The sequence below is a fragment of the Pristiophorus japonicus genome, chromosome 20 (assembly GCF_044704955.1).
Source record: "Pristiophorus japonicus isolate sPriJap1 chromosome 20, sPriJap1.hap1, whole genome shotgun sequence".
NCBI classification, from domain to species: Eukaryota; Metazoa; Chordata; class Chondrichthyes; family Pristiophoridae; genus Pristiophorus; species Pristiophorus japonicus.
Genome location: NC_091996.1, coordinates 16,045,252 through 16,069,930, shown reverse-complemented (window position 1 = coordinate 16,069,930; position 24,679 = coordinate 16,045,252). Strand labels below are relative to the sequence as shown.

At 46.8% G+C, this 24,679-nt stretch overlaps 1 protein-coding gene across 1 annotated transcript in view; it reads left to right on the top strand.

The window, feature by feature from the left end:
- LOC139233090 (hemicentin-1-like) overlaps positions 1 to 24,679 on the top strand; it is a 530,358-nt gene that overhangs the window by 28,529 nt on the left and 477,150 nt on the right. The window contains exons 2-3 of the mRNA XM_070863608.1: positions 3,651 to 3,721; positions 23,843 to 24,001. Coding sequence (XP_070719709.1) covers positions 3,651 to 3,721; positions 23,843 to 24,001 — 230 coding nt within the window. The remainder of the gene's footprint in view (positions 1 to 3,650; positions 3,722 to 23,842; positions 24,002 to 24,679) is intronic.

Sequence of the window (24,679 nt, the reverse complement as noted above, 5' to 3'; positions counted from 1 at the left end):
CTTTTCCCCTCTCTTTCCCACTCTTTCCCCTCTCTTTCCCCTCTCTTTCCCCACTCTTTTCCCATCTTTCCCCTCTCTTTTCCCTCTCTTTCCCCAGTCTTTTCCCTCCCCTCTTTCCCCACTCTTTCCCCTCTCTTTCCCTCTCTTTCCCCTCTCTTTCCCCACTCTTTCCCCACTCTTTCCACTCTCTTTCCCCCTCTTTCCCCTCTCTTTCCCCTCTCTTTTCTCTCTCTTTCCCCTCTCTTTCCCCACTCTTTTCCCTCTCTTTCCCCTCTCTTTCCCCACTCTTTCCCCTCTCTTTCCCCTCTATTTCCCCTCCCTTTCCCCTCTCTTTCCCCACTCTTTCCCTTCTCTTTTCCCTCTCTTTCTCCTCTCTTTCCCCACTCTTTCCCTTCTCTTTTCCCTCTCTTTCTCCTCTCTTTTCCCTCTCTTTCCCCTCTCTTTCCCTCTCTTTCCCCACTCTTTCCCCTCTCTTTCCCTCTGATTCCCCTCTCTTTCCCCACCCTTTCCCCTCTCTTTCCCCTCTCTTTCCCTTCTCTTTCCCCTCTCTTTCCCCTCTCTTTCCCTCTCTTTCCCCTCTTTCCCCTCTCTTTCCCCTCTTTCCCCTCTCTTTCCCCACTCTTTCCCCTTTCTTTCTCCTCTCTTTCCCTCTCTTTCCCCTCTCTTTCCCTTCTCTTTCCCCTCTCTTTTAATCTGCCACCTCTGTTAATCTGCTACCCGGGAGCCACACGCCTTGATCTGCTTTGTTCTCCCTATCACAAAAATACATCTTTTTTCACAGCCTGACAGACCAGGCCATTGCTTTGTTATACTAAATGGACAGATGAATGTACAGAAGTTGGCTTTGAGAATTACAGAAAACACAACGTGTAATACAGAGACGTTAAAAAAAGCATCTTTGGCTATGAGGCTGGCCAGACACAGCTATAAGATGATGCAAATTGTGTCCCTGTCCTGGCCTTTCACCCTCTCTAGTGTTTAAAACATGAACCCACAATTTGAAAGAAAGACTTGCGTTTATATAGCGCCTTTCACAAACATTGGACATCTCAAAGCACTTTCCAGCCAATGAACTACTTTTGGAGTGTAGTCACTTGCAATGTGGGAAATGCAGCAGCCAATTTGCGCACAGCTCCCACAAATAGCAATGTGATAATGACCAGATAATCTGTGTTTGTTATGTTGATTGATGAATAAATGTTGGCTCAGGATACCGGGGATAACTCCCCTTGCTTGAAATAGTGCCGCGGGATCTTTTACATCCACCTGGGAAGGCAGACAGGGCCTCAGTTTAACATCTCCTCTGAAAGACGACACCTCCAACAGTGCAACACTCCCTCAGCAGTGCACTGCACTGTCAGCTCAGATTATTGTGCTCAAGTACCTGGAGTGAGACTTGAACCCACTGCCTTCTGACTCAGAGGCAAGTGTGCTACCCACTGAGCCACAGCTGACGCTTGGGAGGGCGGAGTTCCTGTCAGCTGATCTCTGCCGGGGAGGTACGGGCACTCTGGAATCAGCGAAGGTAAAACCAGCAGTGTCCTTGGTGCAAACCACTGACCCAGCAATTCCTGCTGGAAACTGCGAGTAAGAATAGGATTGTGATGCTCCCTGCCCCATTATCGATGACGCTCACTGTCTGGGCCCACGTATGGTGAATTATTAAGCCAAGGTACTGGAGATCGGGCAGCACTTGTGGAACATGAATCAGTGCTCTCGTGAGGGAAGGGGCTACAAAGGGACTTTTAAAAACACATGCTGTTTGGGTTGCAAGCCCGTTGTGTTGCTTTGATTACAGCCACAGGCACACACTATCTATTTGGAGAGTATCTTTCTCGGAAGCTGTTGTCCGGATTTGTTTCTTTACAATTGGTATTTTAACTGAAAGTCTTTTCAGGGATGGCTTAAAGGGGCAGTACACATGAACTGGCATTATTGACAGTAGAAGTACTAATGCTAAGATTCCACCACCAAAGATCTTCCAGTTAAAAGTATTTAATATATGGTGTCCCAGTAATCGAGATTAAATTACTTTGATAGTACAGTACTTTGAATGTGTCAGCTGTGACTCTGTGGGTAGCACCCTAGCCTCTGAGTCAGAGGTTGTAGTTTCAAGTCCCACTCCAGCATAAAAAATGTAAGCTGACACTCTAGTGCAGTATTGAGGGAGCACTGCACTGTTGGAGGCGCTGTCTTTTGGATGAGACGTTAAACCGAGGCCCCATCTGCTCTCTCAAGCGGATGTATAAGATCCCATGGCCACTATTTTGAAGAAGAGCAGGGGCGTTATCTCTGTGGTGTTTGTCAATAATTATCCCTCGAGTGACATCACCAAAAAAGAGATTATCTGGTCATCATCACATTGCTGTTTGTGGGAGCTTGCTGTGCGCAAATTAGCTGCCGCGTTTCCCACATTACAACAGTGACTACACTTCAAAAATACTTCATTGGCTGTAAAGCGCTTTGAGACGTCTGGTGGTTGTGAAAGGCGCTATATAAATCCAAGTCTTTTTACAATGATAGCATCCCAGATTTGAGAGACCCACAGAAGAAATGGTGTCTTTTTTAACAAAAAAACCCACTTCAAGCTAATGCACAGCAGCTGTAATATGAGTTGGGAGTAGGGGGCAGGCTGATACAGTTGAGTTTAGGCACGGACCATTCACCACTAGGACTCACATTTCAATCCAGCTCAGACTAATGAATGCCTCATTTGTCTGCTGGCTGCAAGGGTCCTATCTGAAATGAGTTAGTGTAACCCAATGGGCACACGGCACAAAACAGCCTCTAATTTGGCACCAAATTGGCACTAAATAGAGACACCACAAGATAGGTATTTGTGTGTGTGTGGAGGGGGGTGGGTGGTGGGGGCAGTGGGGAGAGGGAGTGATTCACGGAGGTTGTGGGAGGAGGTGAGGTCAATTGGGGCGACTTAAAAAAAAAAATTATTCATGGGATGTGGGCATCACTGGCAAGGCCGGCATTTATTGGCCATCCCTAATTGCCCTCGAGAAGCTGGTGGTGAGCCGCCTTCTTGAACCGCTGCAGTCCGTGTGGTGAAGGTGCTCCCAGGGCGGGAGTTCCAGGACTTTGACCCAGCGACGATGAAGGAACGGCGATATATATTTCCAAGTCAGGATGGTGTGTGACTTGGAGGGGAACGTGGAGGTGGTGGTGTTCCCATGCGCCTTCTCCCCTTGTCCTTCTAGGTGGTAGAGGTCACGGGTTTGTGAGGTGCTGCTGAAGAAGCCTTGGCGAGTTGCTGCAGTGCAGCTTGTAGATGGTCTACAGGGTGCTTGAGTCAGTGTTGAACCCTACCTGGCTGTGCTTAACAAAAGAAACCTGGTTGCCAAGAGTGGGAGAAAATATTCCATTTCCCCGGTCCCTTAGGTTTTATGGGTGCATAGAATATGGATTTCTGTTAAAAACAAATGCTTTTGGCAGGATAAGTTCATAAAAGAGCATTATTCAACTTCAGAAGTGTATAATTATAGGCTGCCAACATTTGCAGCAGCTTGTGTCCACAATGAGGAAAGCATCTTTTTCAGGTCACTAATGTGCTTCAATAAGCACAAGATTCACCAACATTTTGGTGAAAGGAATTTGTGTGGACTGGGCGAGGTTAATTGTTGCTCTTTCATCTTCTGCAGAGATTGGTCCTGTTACTGTCACCTCGGATCCAAAGAAATTTCAGAGAGAGCTCCAGGATCTGTACGTGCAGGTGAGCATGCTTTGACCTTCGCCTCTTGAACCCTGACCCGACTGAATAGATAGTTAACACATCAATTGTTCTCGAGGTTGGATTGACTCAGTGCTGAAAAGTTGCCGTTATTTGGATTTTCACTGGACTAACACGGTACCTTGAATCGTATTGTTGTCATTGTGAAAAGTAAATGGTCGGGAAATTAGTGGGAGAATTCTAATGGAAATAATGAAAGACTTGCATTTATATAGCGCTTTTCATGACCTCAGGACATCCCAAAGTGCTTTACAGCCAATGAAGTACTTTTGAAGTGTAGTCACTGTTGTAATGTAGGGAAAATGTAATGAAAGACACCTCTTGCCTTTCACTGCTGTGTGTAGAATTCCAGTGCAGCAAACCTCTTCCCATTCACTCACATGGTATGGAATTCCAATGGTCCAAGCACTTTGCACCATAAACGCGTCCAATATTTTATTATTGTAGTTGTTAACAAACCAAGGTGAAGGTCCAAGACTCAATATAGAACACTGTACTGTATGGACCTGTGAGGATGCTCACAGGTTTGTAGAGCTGTTGAGTTGTCAGTGGCTTAGCCAGTCACATGATGTTCATAAGACTCAATAAAACCCCGGCCAGTTGGGTTCGTGAGGCAGGTGTTGTGAGTCTGGTGGATGAACTGGTAATGTGTAGTGTGATTGTTAAACCTTTTGCTAATAAACCAACTAGTTCTTAATCGCAATGTGTTGCTATGAATTCTGAAGCAAAGAACCCACGAAGCAAATACATTACAGCCACCACCGAGGTGAAGTTCCAAGAACTCAATGTAGAACACCCCAAGGTGTATAAAATAAGACAGGAAGTAGTGATTAAGTGTTGTCAAGCTTGGTTTTTAAAAGCCTGAAGGTTGTTGAAGGAACGATAGACTGAGGGAAGGAAGGAATTCCACCGTTTTGAGCTCCTGAGAAAACATGGACTAGAGTAGGAATATGTATGAAGGGTCTTGATTTGAGCACAGTGAAAATATCATGGATTATAGTGTTCAAAAAGAGATGGACAAGAAAGGTTGTGATGGAGAGAGGTTGGAGATTGAAGGCGAGAGAGGGATCACTAGTAAAGCATCTAGATTTTTATCAATAGGCTGTCTAGGCATGCGAGAGAGAGAGAGAGAGAGAGAGTAAAGAAGCAGATAAAGGCATGTTCTCACGATTTAAAAGTTGTTGAAGGGGGAAGAAGTGTTTGATATAAAAGAGGAAACCAAGCTTTTAGGAAAACGGGCTGCTGATTCACTATCATCTGATTAGCTACCGCTCAAGAACAATTTAGTTCTGGTCACTTAACCATTGGAAAGACATTATTGCACTTCAGGGATGAGCAGCAGTTGCCAGGAAAGTAGCTTATGAGCAAAGGTGACGGAGGTTGGATTTCCTTTATTGGAAAGGAGACTTCAAAGTGACCTAAAGGTCAGGGGTCAGGAGCATGAAGTGTTGACCAAGCTGATCCAAGCTCACTGTGTCATAGGGTCTGAATACAGGGAGTCATGGGTTTACAGACTGTCGATTTAGGGGTCAAGAAGGACATTGCACATTATAGGCTTATAAATGGTGTAGTCCCTGAGATGTCCGCTTGGCGAGGGGTGGGGGGGGTACCTACATCAGCTTGTTTGCAGCTGTTGCTGGTTTTCTGGTTGGCATGTGTGCTTATCAAAGTGAGGGATGTCACTGATGTGGGATATTGGACATCCAATGCCATCATCAATCATTCCCAGGTCAGGTAAAGCACAGTTAAAAGCAGAGTAAAAGTCCCTGTACACAACAGTGTGGCTGAATCACAACTGCAGAAGCAAAGTCCCAATTGCACTGGCGTGACAATTTTATATTTCCCGCACCGGCTGGTTTTACCTCTGTCACTGAGATTGGGGCAGCTTGTGGCTCCATGCCCAGTACAGTACGCGGGTAATGGACACTGTGTGGCACCCTCCTCTCGGAGTCGGAAGGTTGTGGATTCAAGTCCCACTCCAGGAACTTGAGCACATAAATCTAGGCTGACACACCCAGTGCAGTGCTGAGGGAATGCTGCACTGCCAGAGGTGCCGTCTTTCAGATGAGACGTTAAACCGAGGCCCCGTCTGCCCTCTCAGGTGGACGTGAAAGATCCCATGGCCATTATTTAGAAGAAGAGCAGGGGAGTTCTCTCCGGTGTCCTGGCGATATACAGTGACACCTAAATAAACTCTTTAAAAAGTCTCTCCGTTAAAGGTGGGCTGCGCCAATGTTAGTCTGAGCTTAAACAAGCCCTCAATCAACATCACAAAAAAAACAGATTATCTGGTTGTTACCACATTGCTGTTTGTGGGAGCTTGCTGTGCACAAGTTAGCTGCTGCGTTTCCTACATAACAACAGTGATTACACGTCAAAAAGTATTTCATTGGCTATAAAGCACTTTGGGACGTTTGGTGGACGTGAAAGGCGCTATATAAATGCAAGCCTTTCTTTTCTTTTTATCCTGCCATTAACCTGGTCTGGACCTGAACTCGCGGCCCAGGGGTAAGAGCATACTATACTCTGTGTAGAGCTGTTGAGTTGGGAGTGGCTTAGCCAGTCACATGACATTCACGAGACTCAATAAAACCCCAGCCAGTTGGGTTCGGGGGAATCCACGATGAGGCAGGTGGTTGTGAGCCTGGTGGATGAACTGGTAATGTGTAGTGCGATTGTTAAACCTTTTGCTAATAAACCAACTAGTTCTTAATAGCAATGTGTTGCTATGAATCTTTAAGCAAATAACCCATGAAGCAAATACATTGCAATGATTAAGGGAAACTGTTGTCCTTTCTTTCCGTCGCTAATTGACCTGCTGTGCAGCAGTTTTCATTTTTATTTCTAATTTCTAACATTTGCAGTTTTCCCAGGGCCGCGAGTGTTGGGCTGTCCTGGGATTTGAACCTGCTCCTGTCTGGTTGGGAACTGAGCTTTGGTTTCTGGTTGCTGTGAGGTTGTGCTTGAATTTGGATTTTAGTTTTTTTTTCATCTTTGACTTGGAGCGCAGCACGACACGATCCTCCGCCCCATCGGAGCAGCACAGGCAGTGATTGGAATGTTTGCAAAAGGCTTGTTTAAACTCGGACTAACATTAGCGCGGCTAACCTTTGATGGAGACGTTGATGCCGGGGTCACTACATATCGCAGGCACGGCTTGCAGTGCTCTGTTTTGCAGTGTGTGAGGGCTGATCCTTTCCACTAAGAGTCTAACACCGTCAATGAGCCTTAATGAGCGCCATCTCCCAGATCGCCCTGAGCCTTGCTTTCCAAGCTAAACAGGCTGCCCTGACGTTCCAGTGGTGATTGACTGTGGGCCCGACAGGCTTTGCTGACTGACAGACTGCACATACCAGAGCCTTTGCCCCGCAGGTTCGATTGAAATTCCCCTCTGGTCCGTCTTTTCTTAACTACTGTCTGAACACAATTCTGGTGCAATGCTCAGGGCTCCTTCTGTGTGTTGGGACCGATTTAAATACCAGGAATCATCTCGGCTGCTCATCTTTGTCCCTTCTGCGATGAGAAAGGTGGAATGGGAGGACACTCGTGTGGGATGCAAACAGTAGCACAGACTAGTGGGGCCGAATGGCCTGTTTCTGTCCTGTATGCTCTGTGGTAGATCATTCCTCTGTCATTAAATGACCAGACCAGCTCTGACCAACAGCAAATAAAAACCGAAAATGCTGGAAATACTCAACAGGTCAGGCAGCATCTGTGGAGAGAGGATCAGAGTTAAAGTTTCAGGTCGCTGACCTTTCAGCAGAACTGGAAGGTGTTCGAGATGACCATTAAAACAACAATATTAGAGTTGTATTTTACCTCTCTGCTAATACCGCCCGCTCCTTATTTGCCATCTTTAACAGCACCCAAATACTGGGCTGAAGTGGGGGGGAAGAGTTGTGACCTGTACCATCAGTCACAGCCTAAAAAAAAAGACTTGCATTTATACCGTGTTTTTCAACCACCAGACGTCCCAAAGCGCTTTACAGCCAATGAAATACTTTTGGAGCGCAGTCACTGTTGTAATGTAGGAAACACAGCAGGCAATTTGTGCTCAGCAAGCTCCCATAAACAGCAATGTGATAATGATCAGATAATCTGTTTTTTTTGTTATGTTGATTGAGGGATAAATATTGGCCACCCCTGCTCTTCTTTGAAATAATGCCATGGGATCTTTTACATCCACCTGAGAGAGCAGACAGGGCCTCACTTTAACATCTCATCCAAAAGATGGCACCTCCGACAGTGCAGCACTCCCTCAGCACTGCACTGGAGTGTCAGCTTAGACTTTTGTGGTCAAGTCCCTGGAATGGGGCTTGAACCCACAACCTCCTGACTCAAAGGCAAGAGTGCTACCCACTGAGCCACAGCCTCTCACTGTATAGACACAGCATCTTTAATCCTTCTTTGACAGTGCAACCTCTTATACCTCAGGTAGCAGCATCGGTGGGGGCGGGGTGGGGTCGGGGAACGCCATTCTGCCTCTTTATAATCTGTTCATTGAATCTAACTGGGTGGTGCAATAACTCAGTCAGTGGCTGGAGTGGCTGGCGTGGTACTGAGCTATACAGAATCGTCTCAGGTTCGAATCCTGGTCGCACTTTGTTAGCTGATCTCGGTGGGAGGGGAGTTATATGTGACCTAGAAACATAGAAATTTACAGCGCAGAAAGAGGCTATTTCGACCCATTGTGTCCGCGCTGGCCGACAAAGAGCCGCACGGCCCTCGGTCAGCAGCCCTGAAGGTTACATATAAACCTATGAACAACGGCGGACAGGTAAAGAACACCCAGCCCAACCAGTCCATCCCACACAACTGCGACACCCCTTACACTGAAACATTCAAATTCCACCCCAACTGGAGCCATGTGATCTCCTGGGAGAGGGAAAACCCAGATAAATACCCAAGTGGGGAAAGCAATCGGTCAGGGTCCCCACTCTGAATTGCTGTCCATTGATGGCTGTGTGTGTGTGAGTAGGGGATGGGGCTCAGCTGTGATACCCTTCACGGTGGAATAGCCTGCCAACATTTACAGACTGTACTCACTCGTAGAGAACAGCCACCTGTCTCATCTTGGATCCCTCAAACCCAACTGGCTAGGGAACGGCAAGAGAAAACTGGTCAAAACGGTTAAATAATGAAAGTTGCAATCTTTTGTGAAAGGCTGCCACTTATCGAAAGGATGAGTTGTGCATTTGTTTTAGAAGTTAGGGAAATAACATTACAGGTTGGCTCGTTCTGGCTTTTTCCTGTACAGGGAACGTTTAAAGTAATTTCATTATTATACACTAACTCCCAAACCCCACGGCTGCAATAAATTCTCAACATGTGTTGGAGTCATTGTTGGAAGAGTTGAATTGCACTTTTATTTGAATAAGAGCAGGAGATGGACAACTTTCAGTGCTGGTCCTGTCACAGCTGCCAGCTTCTAAACTGGCAACGGTTCAGAGGAAAGAAGGAAAAATAACCCCAAAAAGAAACGGGGAATAAACAAACTGTGGTGTTACTTTACAGCCATGATGGGGAGAAGAGGAAAGTCCTTGTATTTAAATCTTTGTATAATATACAAATTTACCAGGGAACGGTAGCATAGTGGTTATGTCACTAATAATCCCGAGACGTGAGTTCAAATCCCACCACGGCAGCTGTGGAATTTAAATTCAGTTAATTAAATAAATCTGGAATTAAAAAGCTCATATCTGTAATGGTGACTATGAAATTACCGGATTGTTGGATACCCCAACTGGTTCACTAATGTCCTTTAGGGAAGGAAATCTGCTGTATATAATGTATTTGCTTCATGGGTTCTTTGCTTAAGAATTTATAACAACATATTGCTATTAAGAATTAGTTGTTTTTTTAACAAAGGTTTAACAGTCACATTACATATTACCAGTTCATCCACCAGGCTCACAACCACCTGCCTCATCGTGGATCCCCTGAACCCAACTGGCTGGGGTTTTATTGAGTCTTGTGACCATCAATAAAACCCCAGCCAGTCTGACACAACTGGCACAACTCAACAGCTCTGCAAACCCGTGAGCATACTCTCAGGTGCAGACATTACAACGTCCTTACCCAGCCTGTCCTCTGGGACTCCAGACTCACGGCAATGCGGTTGACTCTTAAATGTCTTCTGAAATGGTCTAGCAACAGCAAACCACTCGGTTAAGGGAAATTAGGGATGGGCAATAAATACTGGCCTTGTTAGTGATGCCCACATTCAATGAATAAAGAAAAAAAGCTGTGAGCCAGAATCTACAGTAACCGCGAGCTAACCCCCCGTTTATTACACTGACCCATCCTTTACCAGTGAGTTCAGACTATTCCATTGTGCAATGCTGAGCCGCATTCTCCATGATGGAAATGGCGCGGTGCCCTCTACAGGGCAAGCAACGGTTTGACTCCTTAACCAATCAGATTGAAGAATTGTGAAATGACCAACACAGAGTCTGAACCAAGAAGTGTCAGTTAGAATATTGAATTCAATGTCCAATCAGGCACAGAAAGAGAAGTAAAGAGAATGGAAGAAAGATGGGATTGAGAGAGAGCGAGAGAGACAGCAAGGCAAGGTTAATGAAAACGTTATTTCATTTAGAAAAAATCTTCAATAATGAAAATTTGAAGGAATGAGACTGCATACCTGTTGGCCTTCATAGCGAGGGGATTTGAGTAGAGGGGCAGGGAGGTGTTGCTACAATTGTACAGGGCCTTGGTGAGGCCACACCTGGAGTATTGTGTACAGTTTTGGTCTCCTAACCTGAGGAAGGACATTCTTGCTATTGAGGGAGTGCAGCGAAGGTTCACCAGACTGATTCCCGGGATGGCGGGACTGACCTATCAAGAAAGACTGGATCAACTGGGCTTGTATTCACTGGAGTTCAGAAGAATGAGAGGGGACCTCATAGAAACGTTTAAAATTCTGACGGGGTTAGACAGGTTAGATGCAGGAAGAATGTTCCCAATGTTGGGGAAGTCCAGAACCAGGGGACACAGTCTAAGGATAAGGGGGAAGCCATTTAGGACCGAGATGAGGAGGAATTTCTTCACCCAGAGAGTGGTGAACCTGTGGAATTCTCTACCACAGAAAGTTGTTGAGGCCAATTCACTAAAAATATTCAAAAAGGAGTTAGATGAAGTCCTTACTACTCGGGGAATCAAGGGGTATGGCGAGAAAGCAGGAATGGGGTACTGAAGTTGCATGTTCAGCCATGAACTCATTGAATGGCGGTGCAGGCTAGAAGGGCCGAATGGCCTGCTCCTGCACCTATTTTCTATGTTTCTATGTTTCTAATAGTTAATGTTCAGATGCCAGAGAGGTTGTCTGGCAGTTGTTAAGACTTACCAGGCCGTTATAATTAGTTCTTGGACTGAAATGGACAAGCCCTAACATTCTGAAGAGAGTTTAGATCGTATCTACAATCTAAGTGCAGGAACTTCACACAGTGCAATGCATTTAAGTGGTAATTCAGATAGTGAGATGACAATTTTGCGGAGCAAATGGCGGAGCAGCAACTTCCGGATTTTTGCATTTAATCTGCCCTCGCCCGAAGTTGCTATGTGATTTGCGCATAAATAACTCTCACCATTATTTTGACAAGCTGTCTTCAGTGTACCCAGTGCCTGTCATACTCGAGATTATCAAAAGTATCGGCCATTTTTTGCTGGTAATTATGCGAGTTCCCCCCAGTAGCAGAAACTGGCGGTTTACAAGCAGCTGCCCATCTAAGGAAATGGCAATTAACCTCTAAATGACCATATTGGGACATGCCAGATTAAACACCGCTCCATAATCACAGCTGAACATGTGTTTTTTCGCCTCTCCCAGGAGATTACATGGCTGTAGGGTGTGTATGTATCATCAGACACAGGACATCACAATTATACGGGGCAGGTCAGATGGACTTGTGGGGCTTTTCTTGTTCCTCATTTTGCGAATGTGTCGTATACCTTGTTATTACTCCATTATTTTACCACCCAGTTATTACTCTGTCAGTGCCTCATATCATTGGTACCTCTAGTTCTTCCAATTATGAGAAGGACGAGGTTACAATGTAATGCTGTATATTTCCACCTTCGCTGGTGTATGGCTTCCATGTCTTGGTTTAATCATTTCCATATTTTAGCTCAAGAATGTGATTCCTGCAAATTATATAGTCGGGTACACTGTCCCTATAGTCAGGCACACTGTTCCTATAGTCGGGTACACTATCCCTATAGTCGGGTACACTGTCCCTATAGTCGGGTACACTGTCCCTATAGTCGGGTGCACTGTCCCTATAGTCGGGTACACTATCCCTATAGTCGGGTACACTGTCTTTATAGTCGGGTACACTGTCCCGATAGTCAGGTACACTGTCCCTATAGTTGGGTACACTGTCCCTATAGTCGGGTACACTGTCCCTATAGTCGGGTACACTATCCCTATAGTCGGTACACTGTCCCTATAGTCGGATACAAAATCCCTATAGTCGGGTACACTGTCCCTAGAGTCGGGTACACTGTCCCTATAGTCGGGTACACTATCTATAGTCGGGTACACTGTCCCTATAGTCGGGTACACTATCCCTATAGTCGGGTACACTGTCCCTATAGTCGGGTACAAAATCCCTATAGTCGGGTACACTGTCCCTATAGTCGGGTACACTGTCCCTATAGTCGGGTACACTATCTATAGTCGGGTACACTGTCCCTATAGTCGGGTACACTATCCCTATAGTCGGGTACACTGTCCCTATAGTCGGGTACACTATCTATAGTCGGGTACACTATCTATAGTCGGGTACACTCTCTATAGTCGGGTACACTGTCCCTATAGTCGGGTGCACTGTCCCTATAGTCGGGTACAAAGTCCCTATAGTCGGATACACTGTCTATAGTTGGATACACTGTCCCTATAGTCGGGTACACTATCCCTATAGTCGGGTACACTATCCCTATAGTCGGGTACACTATCCCTATAGTCGGGTACAAAGTCCCTATAGTCGGGTACACTGTCTATAGTCGGGTACACTGTCCCTATAGTCGGGTACACTGTCTACAATCGGGTACACGGTCTACAGTCGGGTACACTGTCCCTATAGTCGGGTACACTGTCTACAATCGGGTACACTGTCTACAGTCGGGTACACGGTCCCTATAGTCGGGTACACTATCCCTATAGTTGGGTACACTGTCCCTATAGTCGGGTACACTGTCCCTATAGTCGGGTACACTGTCTATAGTCGGGTACACTATCTATAGTCGGGTACACTGTCTACAATCGGGTACACTGTCTACAGTCGGGTACACTGTCCCTATAGTCGGGTACACTGTCTACAATTGGGTACACTGTCTACAGTCGGATACACTGTCCCTATAGTCGGGTACACTGTCCCTATAGTCGGGTACACTGTCTGTAGTCGGGTACAAAGTCCCTATAGTCGGGTACACTGTCTACAATCGGGTACACTTTCTACAGTCGGGTACACTGTCCCTATAGTCAGGTACACAGTCCCTATAGTCGGGTACACTGTCTATAGTTGGGTACATAGTCCCTATAGTCGGGTACACTGTCTACAATCGGGTACACTCTCTATAGTCAGGTACACTGTCCCTATAGTCGGGTACACTGACCCTATAGTTGGGTACACTGACCCTATAATCGGGTACACTGTCCCTATAGTTGGGTACACTGACCCCATAGTCGGGTAAATTGTCCCTATAGTCGGGTACACTGTCCCTTTAGCCGAGTACACTGTCCCTATAGCCAGGTACATTGTCCCTATATTCGGGTACACTGTCTATAGTCGGGTACAGTCTCTATAAGAACATCAGAACATAAGAAATAGGAGCAGGAGAAGGACATATGGCCCCTTGAGCCTGCTCCGCCATTTAATACCGTCATGACTGATCTGATCATGGACTCTGGTCCACTTCCCCGCCCGCTCTCCATAACCCCTTATCCCCTTACTGTTCAAGAAACTGTCTATTTCTGTCTTAAATATATTCAATGTCCCAGCTTTCACAGCTCTCTGAGGCAGCGAATTCCACAGATCCACAACCCTCTGAGAGAAGAAATTTCTCCTCATCTCAGTTTTAAATGGTAAGCCCCTTATTCTAAGATTATGCCCTCAAGTTCTAGTCTCCCCTATCAGTGGAAACATCCTCTCTGCATCCACCTTGTCAAGCCCCCTCATAATCTTATACTTTTCGATAAGATCACGTCTCATTCTTCTGAATTCCAATGAGTAGAGGCCCAACCTACTCAACCTTTCCTCATAAGCCAACCCCCTCATCTCTGGAATCAACCTCGTGAACCTTCTCTGAACTGTCTCCAAAGCAAGTATATCCTTTCGTAAATATGGAAACCAAAACTGTACGCAGTATTCCAGGTGTGGCCTCACCAATATCCTGTACAACTGTAGCAAGACATCCCTGCTTTTATACTCCATCCCCTTTGCAATAAAGACCAACATTCCATTGGCCTTCCTGATCACTTGCTGTACTTGCATACTAACCTTTTGTGTTTCATGCACAAGTACCCCCAGGTCCCGCTGCACTGCAGCACTTTGCAATCTTGCTCCATTTAAATAATAACTTGCTCTTTGATTTTTTCTGCCAAAGTGCACGACCTCAAACTTTCCAACATTATACTCCATTTATCAAATTTTTGCCCACTCACTTAGCCTGTCTATGTCCTTTTGTAGATATTTTGTGTCTTCCTCACACATTGCATTTCCTCCCATTTTTGTATCATCAGCAAACTTGGCTACATTACACTCAGTCCCTTCCTCCAAGTCGTTAATATAGATTGTAAATAGTTGGGGTCCCAGCACTGATCCCTGCGGCACTCCACTGGTTACTGATTGCCAACCCAAGAATGAACCAGTTATCCCTACTCTCTGTTTTCTGTTCGTTAGCCAATCGTCAATCCATGCTAATATATTACCCCCAACCCCGCGATCTTTTATCTTGTGCCGTAATCTTTTATGTGGCACATTGTCAAATGCCTTCTGGAAGTCCAAATACACCACATCCACTGGTTCCCCTTTATCCACCCTGTTCGTTGCATCCTCAAAGAATTCTAGCAAATTTGTCAAACATGACTTCCCCTTCATAAATCCATGCTGACTCTGCCTGACCGAAATTTGCTTTTCCAAATGTCCTGCTACTGCTTCTTTAATAATGGACACCAACATTTTCCCAACCACAGATGTTAGGCTAACTGGTCAATAGTTTCCTGCTTTTTGTCTGGCTCCTTTTTTAAATAGGAGCGTTACATTTTCAGTTTTCCAAGCTGCTGGGACCTCCCCAGAATCCAGGGAATATTGGTAAATTACAACCAATGCATCCACTATCCCTGCCGCTACTTAAGACCCTAGGATCCAGGGGATTTATTCGCCTTTAGTCTCATTATTTTACTGAGTACCACCCCCTTAGTGATTGTGATTGTGTTAAGTTCCTCCCCCCCTATAGCCCCTTGACTATCCACTGTTGGGATATTATTAGTGTCCTCTACCGTAAAGACCGATACAAAATATTTGTTCAGAGTTTCTGCCATCTCCATGTTCCCCATTACTAATTCCCTGGTCTCGTCTTCCAAGGGACCAACATTTACTTTGGCCACTCTTTTCCTTTTTATATACCTATAGAAACTCTTGCTATCTGTTTTTATATTTTGTGCTAGTTTACTTTCATAGTCTATCTTCCCTTTCTTAATCATTTTTTTAGTCATTCTTTGTTGGTTTTTAAACGCTTTGCAATATTCTGTCCTCCCTAGTTTTGGCCACATTGTACGCCCTTGTTTTTAATTGGATACCATCCTTTATTTCTTTAGTTAGCCATGGATGGCTATCTTTTCTCTTACACCCTTTCCTCCTCACTGTCATATATTTTTCTTGAGCGTTGTGAAATATCTCCTTAAATGTACACCACTGTTCATCAACCGCCTTACATTTTAATCTATTTTCCCAGTTGGGTACACTGTCTATAGTTGGGTACACTGTCTATAGTTGGGTACATTGTCTATAGTTAGGTACACTGTCTATAGTTGGGTACATTGTCTATAGTTGGGTACACTGTCTATAGTTGGGTACATTGTCTATAGTTGGGTACACTGTCTATAGTTGGGTACACTGACCCTATAGTCGGGTACACTGACTCTATAGTCGGGTACACTGTCCCTATAGTCGGCTACACTGTCCCTATAGTTGGGAACACTGTCCCTATAGTCGGGTACACTGACCCTATAGTCGGGTACACTGTCCCTATAGTCGCGTACACTGTCCCTATAGTTGGGTACACTCCCTATAGTCGGGTACACTGATCCTATAGTCGAGTACACTGATCCTATAGTCTAGTACACTGTCCCTATAGTCGGGTACACTGTCCCTATAGTCGGATCCATTGTCCCTAAAGTGGCCAGTTACACTTTGGCCGAAATTCCCCTGTTCTGCGCCTCGCAGGGGAGTGGGGCGCTACTGACTCCTGTGAAATTGCATGGGACTTAACGGAGGCACGCAAATGGTAAGGCACTGGGACGCTGCGCCTCCGGTGATGACGTCATCGCCGTGTGCAGTGAGCCCTTTCCGCCCTGCGACGGAAATTGGCCCCGTGAGGCGAGGACCGCGAACATTCCGGTCACCCATTGCACCACCCCCCTCCCCATTTACCGGTCGGGCCGTTCGCCGCCCCTTTCGCGGGTTTCGGGCAGCCATCGTGCAGCCTGGTGTTCCATCTCCATGCTGGCCTGCGGCCGTGGCTGCCCCTTAGCCCAGTGGAGGCTATCATCGGACCTGCAGAGTTCGCAGCGTTCCTTCAATGGAAGGGGAGGGACGTTGAAACGCGTTAACACCACGCGGAGAGGCCACGTAGCGCAGCCGATTCCCCCCCACCCCCCCGCGAAGCAGCCCCCACCCGTCTCCACTTCCTGTGAGGGGCGGTAGCTGGAATTTCGGGGCTGGGGCGGGAATTCCGCGGCAGGCACAGAATGTCCGACCTCGCCTCGGTTACCATCACCAAACGAGACGTCACTGAATTTGAACCCCACTGTCTCTATATCGGTCAGGGACTTTGTCTGTTTCCTGGTCGGGTACTCTGTCCTTATACTGATTGCATACACTGCCTCCATATTGTTTGGATGTATTAGGCCCTTAATGAGTTTATTATTTGAATCCCACTTGTTTTTATCTCCCTATACTACTTGAGTGTGGAGCCGGCCCGTGTTCCTACCCCTCCAAGGCTGGCTCGTCCCTGGGCACAGTTTAGAAAAGTTAGCGCCTTTCTAAAAAGAATAGTGTTCCCCCGGCCCACGACCCCCCCTCCCCCCCGCAACCACCCCCCTCCCCCCCGCAACCCCCCCCACCCGCACCCCCCCCCTCCGCCGTATTATGAGAGCTGTTGCGAAAAAACTAATTTAAATTGAATAAGGAACAAAGGGACTTTGGAGTGCAAGTCCACGGATCCCTGAAGGTAGATAAGGTGGTGAAGAAGGCATATGGAATACTTGCCTTTATTAGCTGAGGCATGGAATACAAGAGCAGGGAGGTTATACTTGAACTGTATAAAATACACTAGTTAGCCCACAGCTAGAGTGCAGTTCTGGTCACCACATTACAGGAAATATGTGATTACACTAGAGAGGGTACAGAGGAGATTGATGAGGATGTTGACTGGTCTGGAGAATTTTAGCTATGAGGAAAGATTGGATAGGCTGGGTTTGCTTTCTTTGGTACAGAGGAGGCTGAGGGGAGACCTTATTGAGGTGTATAAAATTATGAGTGGCCTAGATAGAGTGGATAGGAAGGACCTGTTTCCCTTAGCAGAGGGGTCAACAACCAGGGGGCATAAATTTAAAGTAATTGTTAGGAGGTTTAGAGGGGATTTGAGGGAACATTTATTCACCCAGAAGGGTGGTGGGGGTCTGGAACTCACTGCCTGAAAGGGTGGTAGAGGCAGAAACCCTCACCACATTTAAACAGGATTTGGATGTCCACTTGAAGTGCCGTAACCTACAGGGCTGCAGACCAAGAGCTGGAAAGTGGGATTAGGCTGGATAGCTCTTTGTCGGCCGGCGCGGACACGATGGGCCGGAATGGCCTCCTTCCGTGATGTAAATTTCTGTGATTGTTGTGATTAGTTGGTGAGGGTTTGAGATAAATAAAGAGGTTGCACAGTTTGTGCTCTGGGATAGGAACATGACTTCCACATCCACCATTGCCCCAGTGCGTGCTGTGAAGGAATGGTGAGGTGCTTCCCCATCGGCCAACAGGGGAAGTCTGAAGGCAAGGCAGCTCCAGCCTACTCTCCTGCAACTTTCAGTAGTTAGGATGGGGATAACTCCATGGGGATATTCTGCGGTGAGTGTCTCACCTCCTGACTCCCCAAAGCCTTTCCACCATCTACAAGGCACAAGTCAGGAGTGTGATGGAATACTCTCCACTTGCCTGGATGAGTGCAGCTCCAACAACACTCACAAAGCTTGACACCATGCAGGACAAAGCAGCCTGCTTGATTGGCACCCCATCCACAACCTTCAACATTCACTCCCTCCACCACCGGCGCCCCCTGGCTGCAGTGTGCACCATCTACAAGATGCACTGCAGCAACTCGCCAAGGCTCCTTCGGCAGCACCTCCCAAACCCGCGATCTCTACTACCTAGAAGGACAAGGGCAGAAGGCACATGGGAACACCGGCACCTCCAGGTTCCCCTCCAAGTTACACACCATCCTGACTTAGAAGTATATCGCTGTTCCTTCATCGTCATTGGGTCAAAATCCTGGAACTCCCTCCCTAACAGCACTGTGGGAGCACCTTCACCACACGGACTGCAGCGGTTCAAGTAAGCAGCTCACCACCACCTAGTCAAGGGGCAATTAGGGATGGGCAATAAATGCTGGCCTTGCCAGTGATGCCCACATCCCGGAACGAATAAAAACAAAATCTAAAAGAAAAGAAAGACTTGCATTTATATGGCGCCTTTCATGACCCCCCAGGATGTCCCAAAGTGCTTCACAACTAATGAAGTACTTTCGAGGTGTAGTCACTGTTGTAAGTTGAATATCTGAAGAAAAAGGTGAAGAAATCCTAAAATAACTCACAAGAACTTGTTATCTCATCCAATGGGGCCCTGGAAAGAAGCAGATGCCTTTCATGAGCAGCTTCAAAATGGTCCCCCTAGACGCTAAACAGATCAGCAATGAGGAATATAAATTCATAACGAGGGAAGGGATAAATATATATTTCCTGTTATTATTTAACGTCTTTAGAGGAAAGGTTAAACAGGAATAATAATTAGGAAGAAAATGGTTTTAAAACATGGTGCAATATAATTTTAAATCACTCAGGGAAATTGTATTCATTTAAAACTAATTTCCCTAATTATCCCATTGAGGTCCCTGAAAATGTGACTGTAATAGTCCTTGTATAAATAACATTTACTTCATAATTGTGAAATTGCATTTTTCCTCTATTTGGAAATCTCCAGGAATTATTTACAGTAATTGGGGTATTTGGTGCCTTCAAGGCTGCTCCTCACTTCACCAGAGCTCGGCCATTGTCCTGACGTGGTGATGGTTCTACACTTTAAACACTGGCCCTGAAATCCCGGTGGTTTCTTACCGCGGACGTTCGCCAAAAATAGGAGAAAAGATGCGCACTTACCTTTTGGTCGAACGCTGGCCAGAGATCCCGGACTTGAGGCCTCCTCTTCTTGTGCAACGGAGCGCGTTCACGTTGGGACGTCTGTTGGAGTCACGTGGGCCTGGACACCCAATCACGGTCAAGTATTTTCTTATTCATAGTAATAGGAGTTTCGTAAGTCTGAAACTGCTACTACTATGAATGAGAAACACCCTTAAACACACAAACCCTACATTAAAAAATTTAAAAACACCTCACATAAATACATTATAGAAATTAAAGTTGATAGAAATATTTCTGAAAAAAAAATATTTGCCGATTTTAAAAAAAATTCATGTTTCAAAATAAAATTACCTGAGTGGGCAGGGTTTTTAACATAAATATGTATTTTTAAATTTTATTTTGATATGTTTTTCATATGTTTTAAGACTCTGACGCTGGTAAAAGTTGGCTATGCGCCTGCTTTCACCAGGCGCAAGAGTTTTAAGGACATTGGCAGAGCAAGAGATGGGCAAATAGCCCAATCTCTGCCGTCGGAATGGTCTCGCTCCCCGAGATGCGGAAAACCGGCTTTTGCGATGCCTTCCCGGGTCCGTACACACTCCGTGCACACTCCGTACGGACCCAGGGAGGCCGGGATTTCAGGGCCATTAACAATACTGAACCTTTACTTCTCCCTTCATCCCCTCCCCCCACCCCATAAATACCTTCCCCATCTCTTCTGAAGATACTCACTTCTGGTTTGGAGGGGGGGTGGCTAGGGGCTATAGTTTGATAGTCAGCCTTCCAACAATTTGCTCAAGTGACAGTGTTTATAGTGTCATACAGACATAGTGTCAGCTGTAGCTCAGTGAGTTGTCTCTGAGTCAGAAGGTTGTGGGTTCAAGTCCCGTTCCAGGGACTTCAGCACAAAAATCTAGGCTGACACTACAATGCAGTGCTGAGGGAGTGCTGCCCTGTCGGAGATGCCATCTTGCAGATGAGATGTTAAACCCAGGCCCTGTCTGCCCTCCTAGGTGGACCTAAAAGATCCCATGGCACTATTCTAAAGAAGAGCAGGGGAGTTCTCACCCTGAGAATATCTGGTCATTATCACATTGCTGTTTGTGGGAGCTTGCTGTGTGCAAATTGGCTGCTGTGTTTCCTACATTACAACAGTGACTACACTCCAAAAGTACTTCAATGGCTGTAAAGCACTTTGGGACATCTAGTAATTGTGAAAGGTGCTATATAAATGCAAGTCTTTCTTTCTTTCTTATTTCACATGTGAGTCTCGAGAGTGACGCGTGGCTAGGTTATTTAACTGAGGGGGACACGAGGGTTCAAAGCGGAGTCCAATCTGACCTCGCACATGCACACGTGCACAGCTTCCAGCAGGGGTGTGAATCTTGGCTGATTTTTCTTTCTCCCCCCACCCCCTAACTCCTTCCTAATCAAGGAGTTGAGAGCAATTCTAGTGACTCCACTGTTACTCTGCTGACATCAGTTGCCTCGACGTAGAATTACATGGAATTTACAGCACATTCAGCCCAATTGGTCCATGCTCCACACGAGCCTCCTCCCACCTTACTCCATCTCACCCTCTCAGCATAACCTTCTATTCCTTTCTCCCTCACGTACATATCCAGCCTCCCCTTAAATGCATCGCTGCTATTTGCCTCAACCACTGCTACTGGTAGTAGCAGGTTGCACACTCTTCCATCGGGTACGGTGGCTTTGTGATTATGTTACTGGACCAGTAAGCCAGAGGCCTGGACTCGTGAGCCAGGAGACATGAGTTCAAATCCCACCACGGCAGCTGGGGAATTTAAATGTAATTATTTAAATCTGGATTAAAAAGCTAGTGTCAGTAATGGTGACCATGAAACTACCGGATTGTTGTTTAAAAACCCCTCTCGTCCTCTAATGCCCTTTAGGAAATCTGCTGTCCGTACCCAGCCTGGCCTAGATGTGACTGCAGATCCATAGCAATGTGGTTGACTCTTAAATGCCCTCTGAATGGCCCAGCAAGCCACCGTATTCAAGAAGGCAGCTCACCACCATTTACTTGCAGGCAATTCGGGATGGGCAATAAATGCCGGCCTTGCCAGCGACTCCCACATCCCGTGAATGAATGACAGAAAAGGTAGAGAGGTTTAGGGAGGGAGTTCCAGAGCTGAGGGCCTCGGCAGCTGAAGGGTGGAGCGATTAAAATCGAGGATGCGCAAGAGGCCAGAACTGCAGAGATCTCGGAGGATTGTACGGTTGGAGAAGGTTACAGAGCCATGGAATTATTTGAAAACAAGGATGAGAAGTTTGAAACTTTACATTTAGAAGTGCTGAACATGTCCGAGGACTTAACGGGGTGGATTAAGGAGACCAGTGAGAAAATGGCAACAAGATTTGAGGGTGGGGAGAGGAACCAGATGCATGTGGCTTAAATAAGCTTTTAAAGGGAGGGTGGGAGGTGGTGAGGCAGAGAGGGAATTGCTGGGGCCAGGTGTCGGAAAGATCGGCTTCTGATGGTACAGGGACAAATGTAAGCATTGGGGCTAGGGTAGGGAGTTAGGTTTGGGATGGGGTGTTGGAGGTGGGGTTAGGGTTAGGGGGTGGTAGGGTTAGGGTTAGGGGGTGGTAGGGTTAGGGAGTGGTAGGGTTAGGGTTAGGGGTGGTAAGGTTAGGGGGTGGTATTGTTAGGGTTGGGGGTTAGAGTTAAGGGGTTTAGGATTAGGGTTGGGGGAGTTTAGGGTAAGGGGTATTAGGGTTAGGGGTTGTTGGGTTTAGGGTTGGGTGGGTTAGGAGGTGTTAGGATTAGGGTTATGGGAGGGTTTAGGTTTGGGGGAGTTTAGAATTAGCGGGTGTTAGGATTGGGGTGTTAGGATTAGGGTTATGGGGGGTTTAGGGTTGGGGGAGTTTCGAATTAGGGGGTGTTAGGATTAAGATTGGGGGTGTTAGGATTAGGGTTATGGGCAGTTTAGGGTTGGGGGAGTTTAGAGTTTGGGGGTGTTGGGATTAGGGTTGAGGGTGTTAGGATTATGGTTATGGGCGGTTTAGGGTTGGGGTTAGGGTTGGTTAGTGTTCGGGTTGGGAGGGGGTGTTTGGATTAGAGTTATGGAGGGGTTAGGGTTGGTTAGGGTTCGGGTTGCGGGGGTTAGGGTTGGGGGAGTGTTAGGATTAGGGTTGTGGTATGTTTAGGGTTGGGGTTTGGGTTGTGGGTGGGAGGGTGAGGGGGTTGGGTACTCAGTCCCATCCCAGTAATCCAGAGTCTGAGGAATGGAGGGGACTTGCAGGGTTTGCTGCACTGAATGTAATAATCATATTACAGTAATGTTACTCAAACATCAGGAATCTATTACCATCATATTAACTCTGAACTACTAAATTAAGCATGTTAAACATAATTGTAGTTAAAAATAAAACATAATGAAACAATTTGTTTAATTATATTTAATTTTTTATGTAAAATTCTGTTTAACGTCTTTACAGAAATCCAGCTCTGCAGTCCCATTAATTCTTCTGTGTTGCCAGGAGCAGCTTAAATAGCATGAAATCACCAGCCTCAGTAGGTGCTGAGTGTGATTGAAGTTTGGACAACTCGCACAAGTACGATAAAATCCTCTTGTTTCTTCACCCATCTGAGATAGTCTTTTACACCCCTCCCCCACACCCCCCCTCCCCATCCCCCGCCCCAGCGTAGACATTTCGAACGCACGTTCCACTGACTTATACGGACCCACAAGGTGCCGGGTACGATCCCTAGTCTGTGCTGTGTTATCTCCGCTTTGGCAGCAGTTGGGCCACTGGGAATAGCCTCAGCACCACGCCCCCCCCCACCCTCCCCTCCATCCCCACCTATGTCAGCTGAGTCAGAAGGTTGTGCGTTCAAGTCCCACTCCAGGGACCTGAGCACACAAATCTAGGCTGACACTCCCAGTGCAGTGCTGAGGGAGTCTTTTGGATGAGACCTTAAACCGAGGCCCCGTCTGCTCTCTCAGGTTTACGTAAAAGATTCCATGGCACTATTTCGAAGAAGAGCAGTGGGAGTTCTCCCGGGTGTCCTGGGTCAATATTTATCCTTCAATCAACATCACTAAAAAAAGACCAGAACATCTGATCATTATCACATTGCTGTTTGTGGGAGCTTGCAGTGCACAAATTGACTGCCGCGTTTCCTGCATTACAACAGTAACTACACTTCAACAAGTACTTCATTGGCTGTAAAGTGCTTTGTGGTGTCTGGTGGTTGTGAAAGGCGCTATATAAATGCAAGTCTTTCTTTATTCTTGGCTAAGGAGGGAAAAACTAACCAGGGATCCTTACCTTGAACAGTGGCTACTGCAAGAAAGTGTTTGTGCGTTTTGGCATCCGGGGTTTAATCCCCTGCCATCTCCCCCTCAGGCGCCCCACAGTCAAGCAGGCAGCTGGCGCTAGCAGCAACAATTGGGCGAGGGCAGTGACTCTGGGGCCGGGACGGGTCTGACTTTATCCTTTTGTGCTTGCAGGGCGGAGGAGACTGCCCGGAGATGAGCCTGGGCGCTATCAAAAGAGCCCTGGAGGTGTCCCAGCCCAGCTCCTTTATCTACGTCTTTACTGACGCACGAGCGAAGGACTACCAGCTGACTAAGGACATCCTGCAGCTCATCCAACTGAAGCAGTCGCAGGTAAGCTCGACAGGCAAAAGGACGGACGCCCGTGAGCTCCCCGCATGCCAAGGACAAGGGGCACTCGATTACTTTGCAAGTGTTGATTCAGTGAATTACAGGCTGACGTCGTTTCCTCCTCCCCCCTATGTTTCTGTTGCTGATTTCATCCCATTGCACTTCCAGGGAACATTGAGGGGTCTAAGATTCGTTACCGCTGTTTTAGAGGCGCTAACACCGTCTGAAGGGTGATTTTACCACCGAGCGGTACTCACCGTTTCAAATTGCCAAATTCAGTATTTTCCCCCAAAGATGAGAGAGCAGCGCTCAAAGAGGCATTGCCCACTCGTCCTCGGGCGCCAACGTTGTGGTAGCTCAGGAGGCCGGCTCCTTTTCCCGGTGGTCCGGCTGCCGGGCGCATAAAAATGAAAAAAACAAAAAGTTTGCGAAAATTTCAGTGACCGACACCTGCACTTCCCCACTGCTGCCATAAATAAATACACACGTAAAAAAATTAAACTTAACAACTTACCTTGCTCTCCGGACAGTGCCGCCCCGGGATCCCCGATGTCCCACCACCTTTGCCAGTCGGTACAAACGCCTGCCAGTGAAGTCGCTGATCCAACGAAAGTCTGACCGCGGCGCCAAGGGGGCGTTGCACGCTCGATGACATCACCACGTGGGTGACGGTGGAGCACG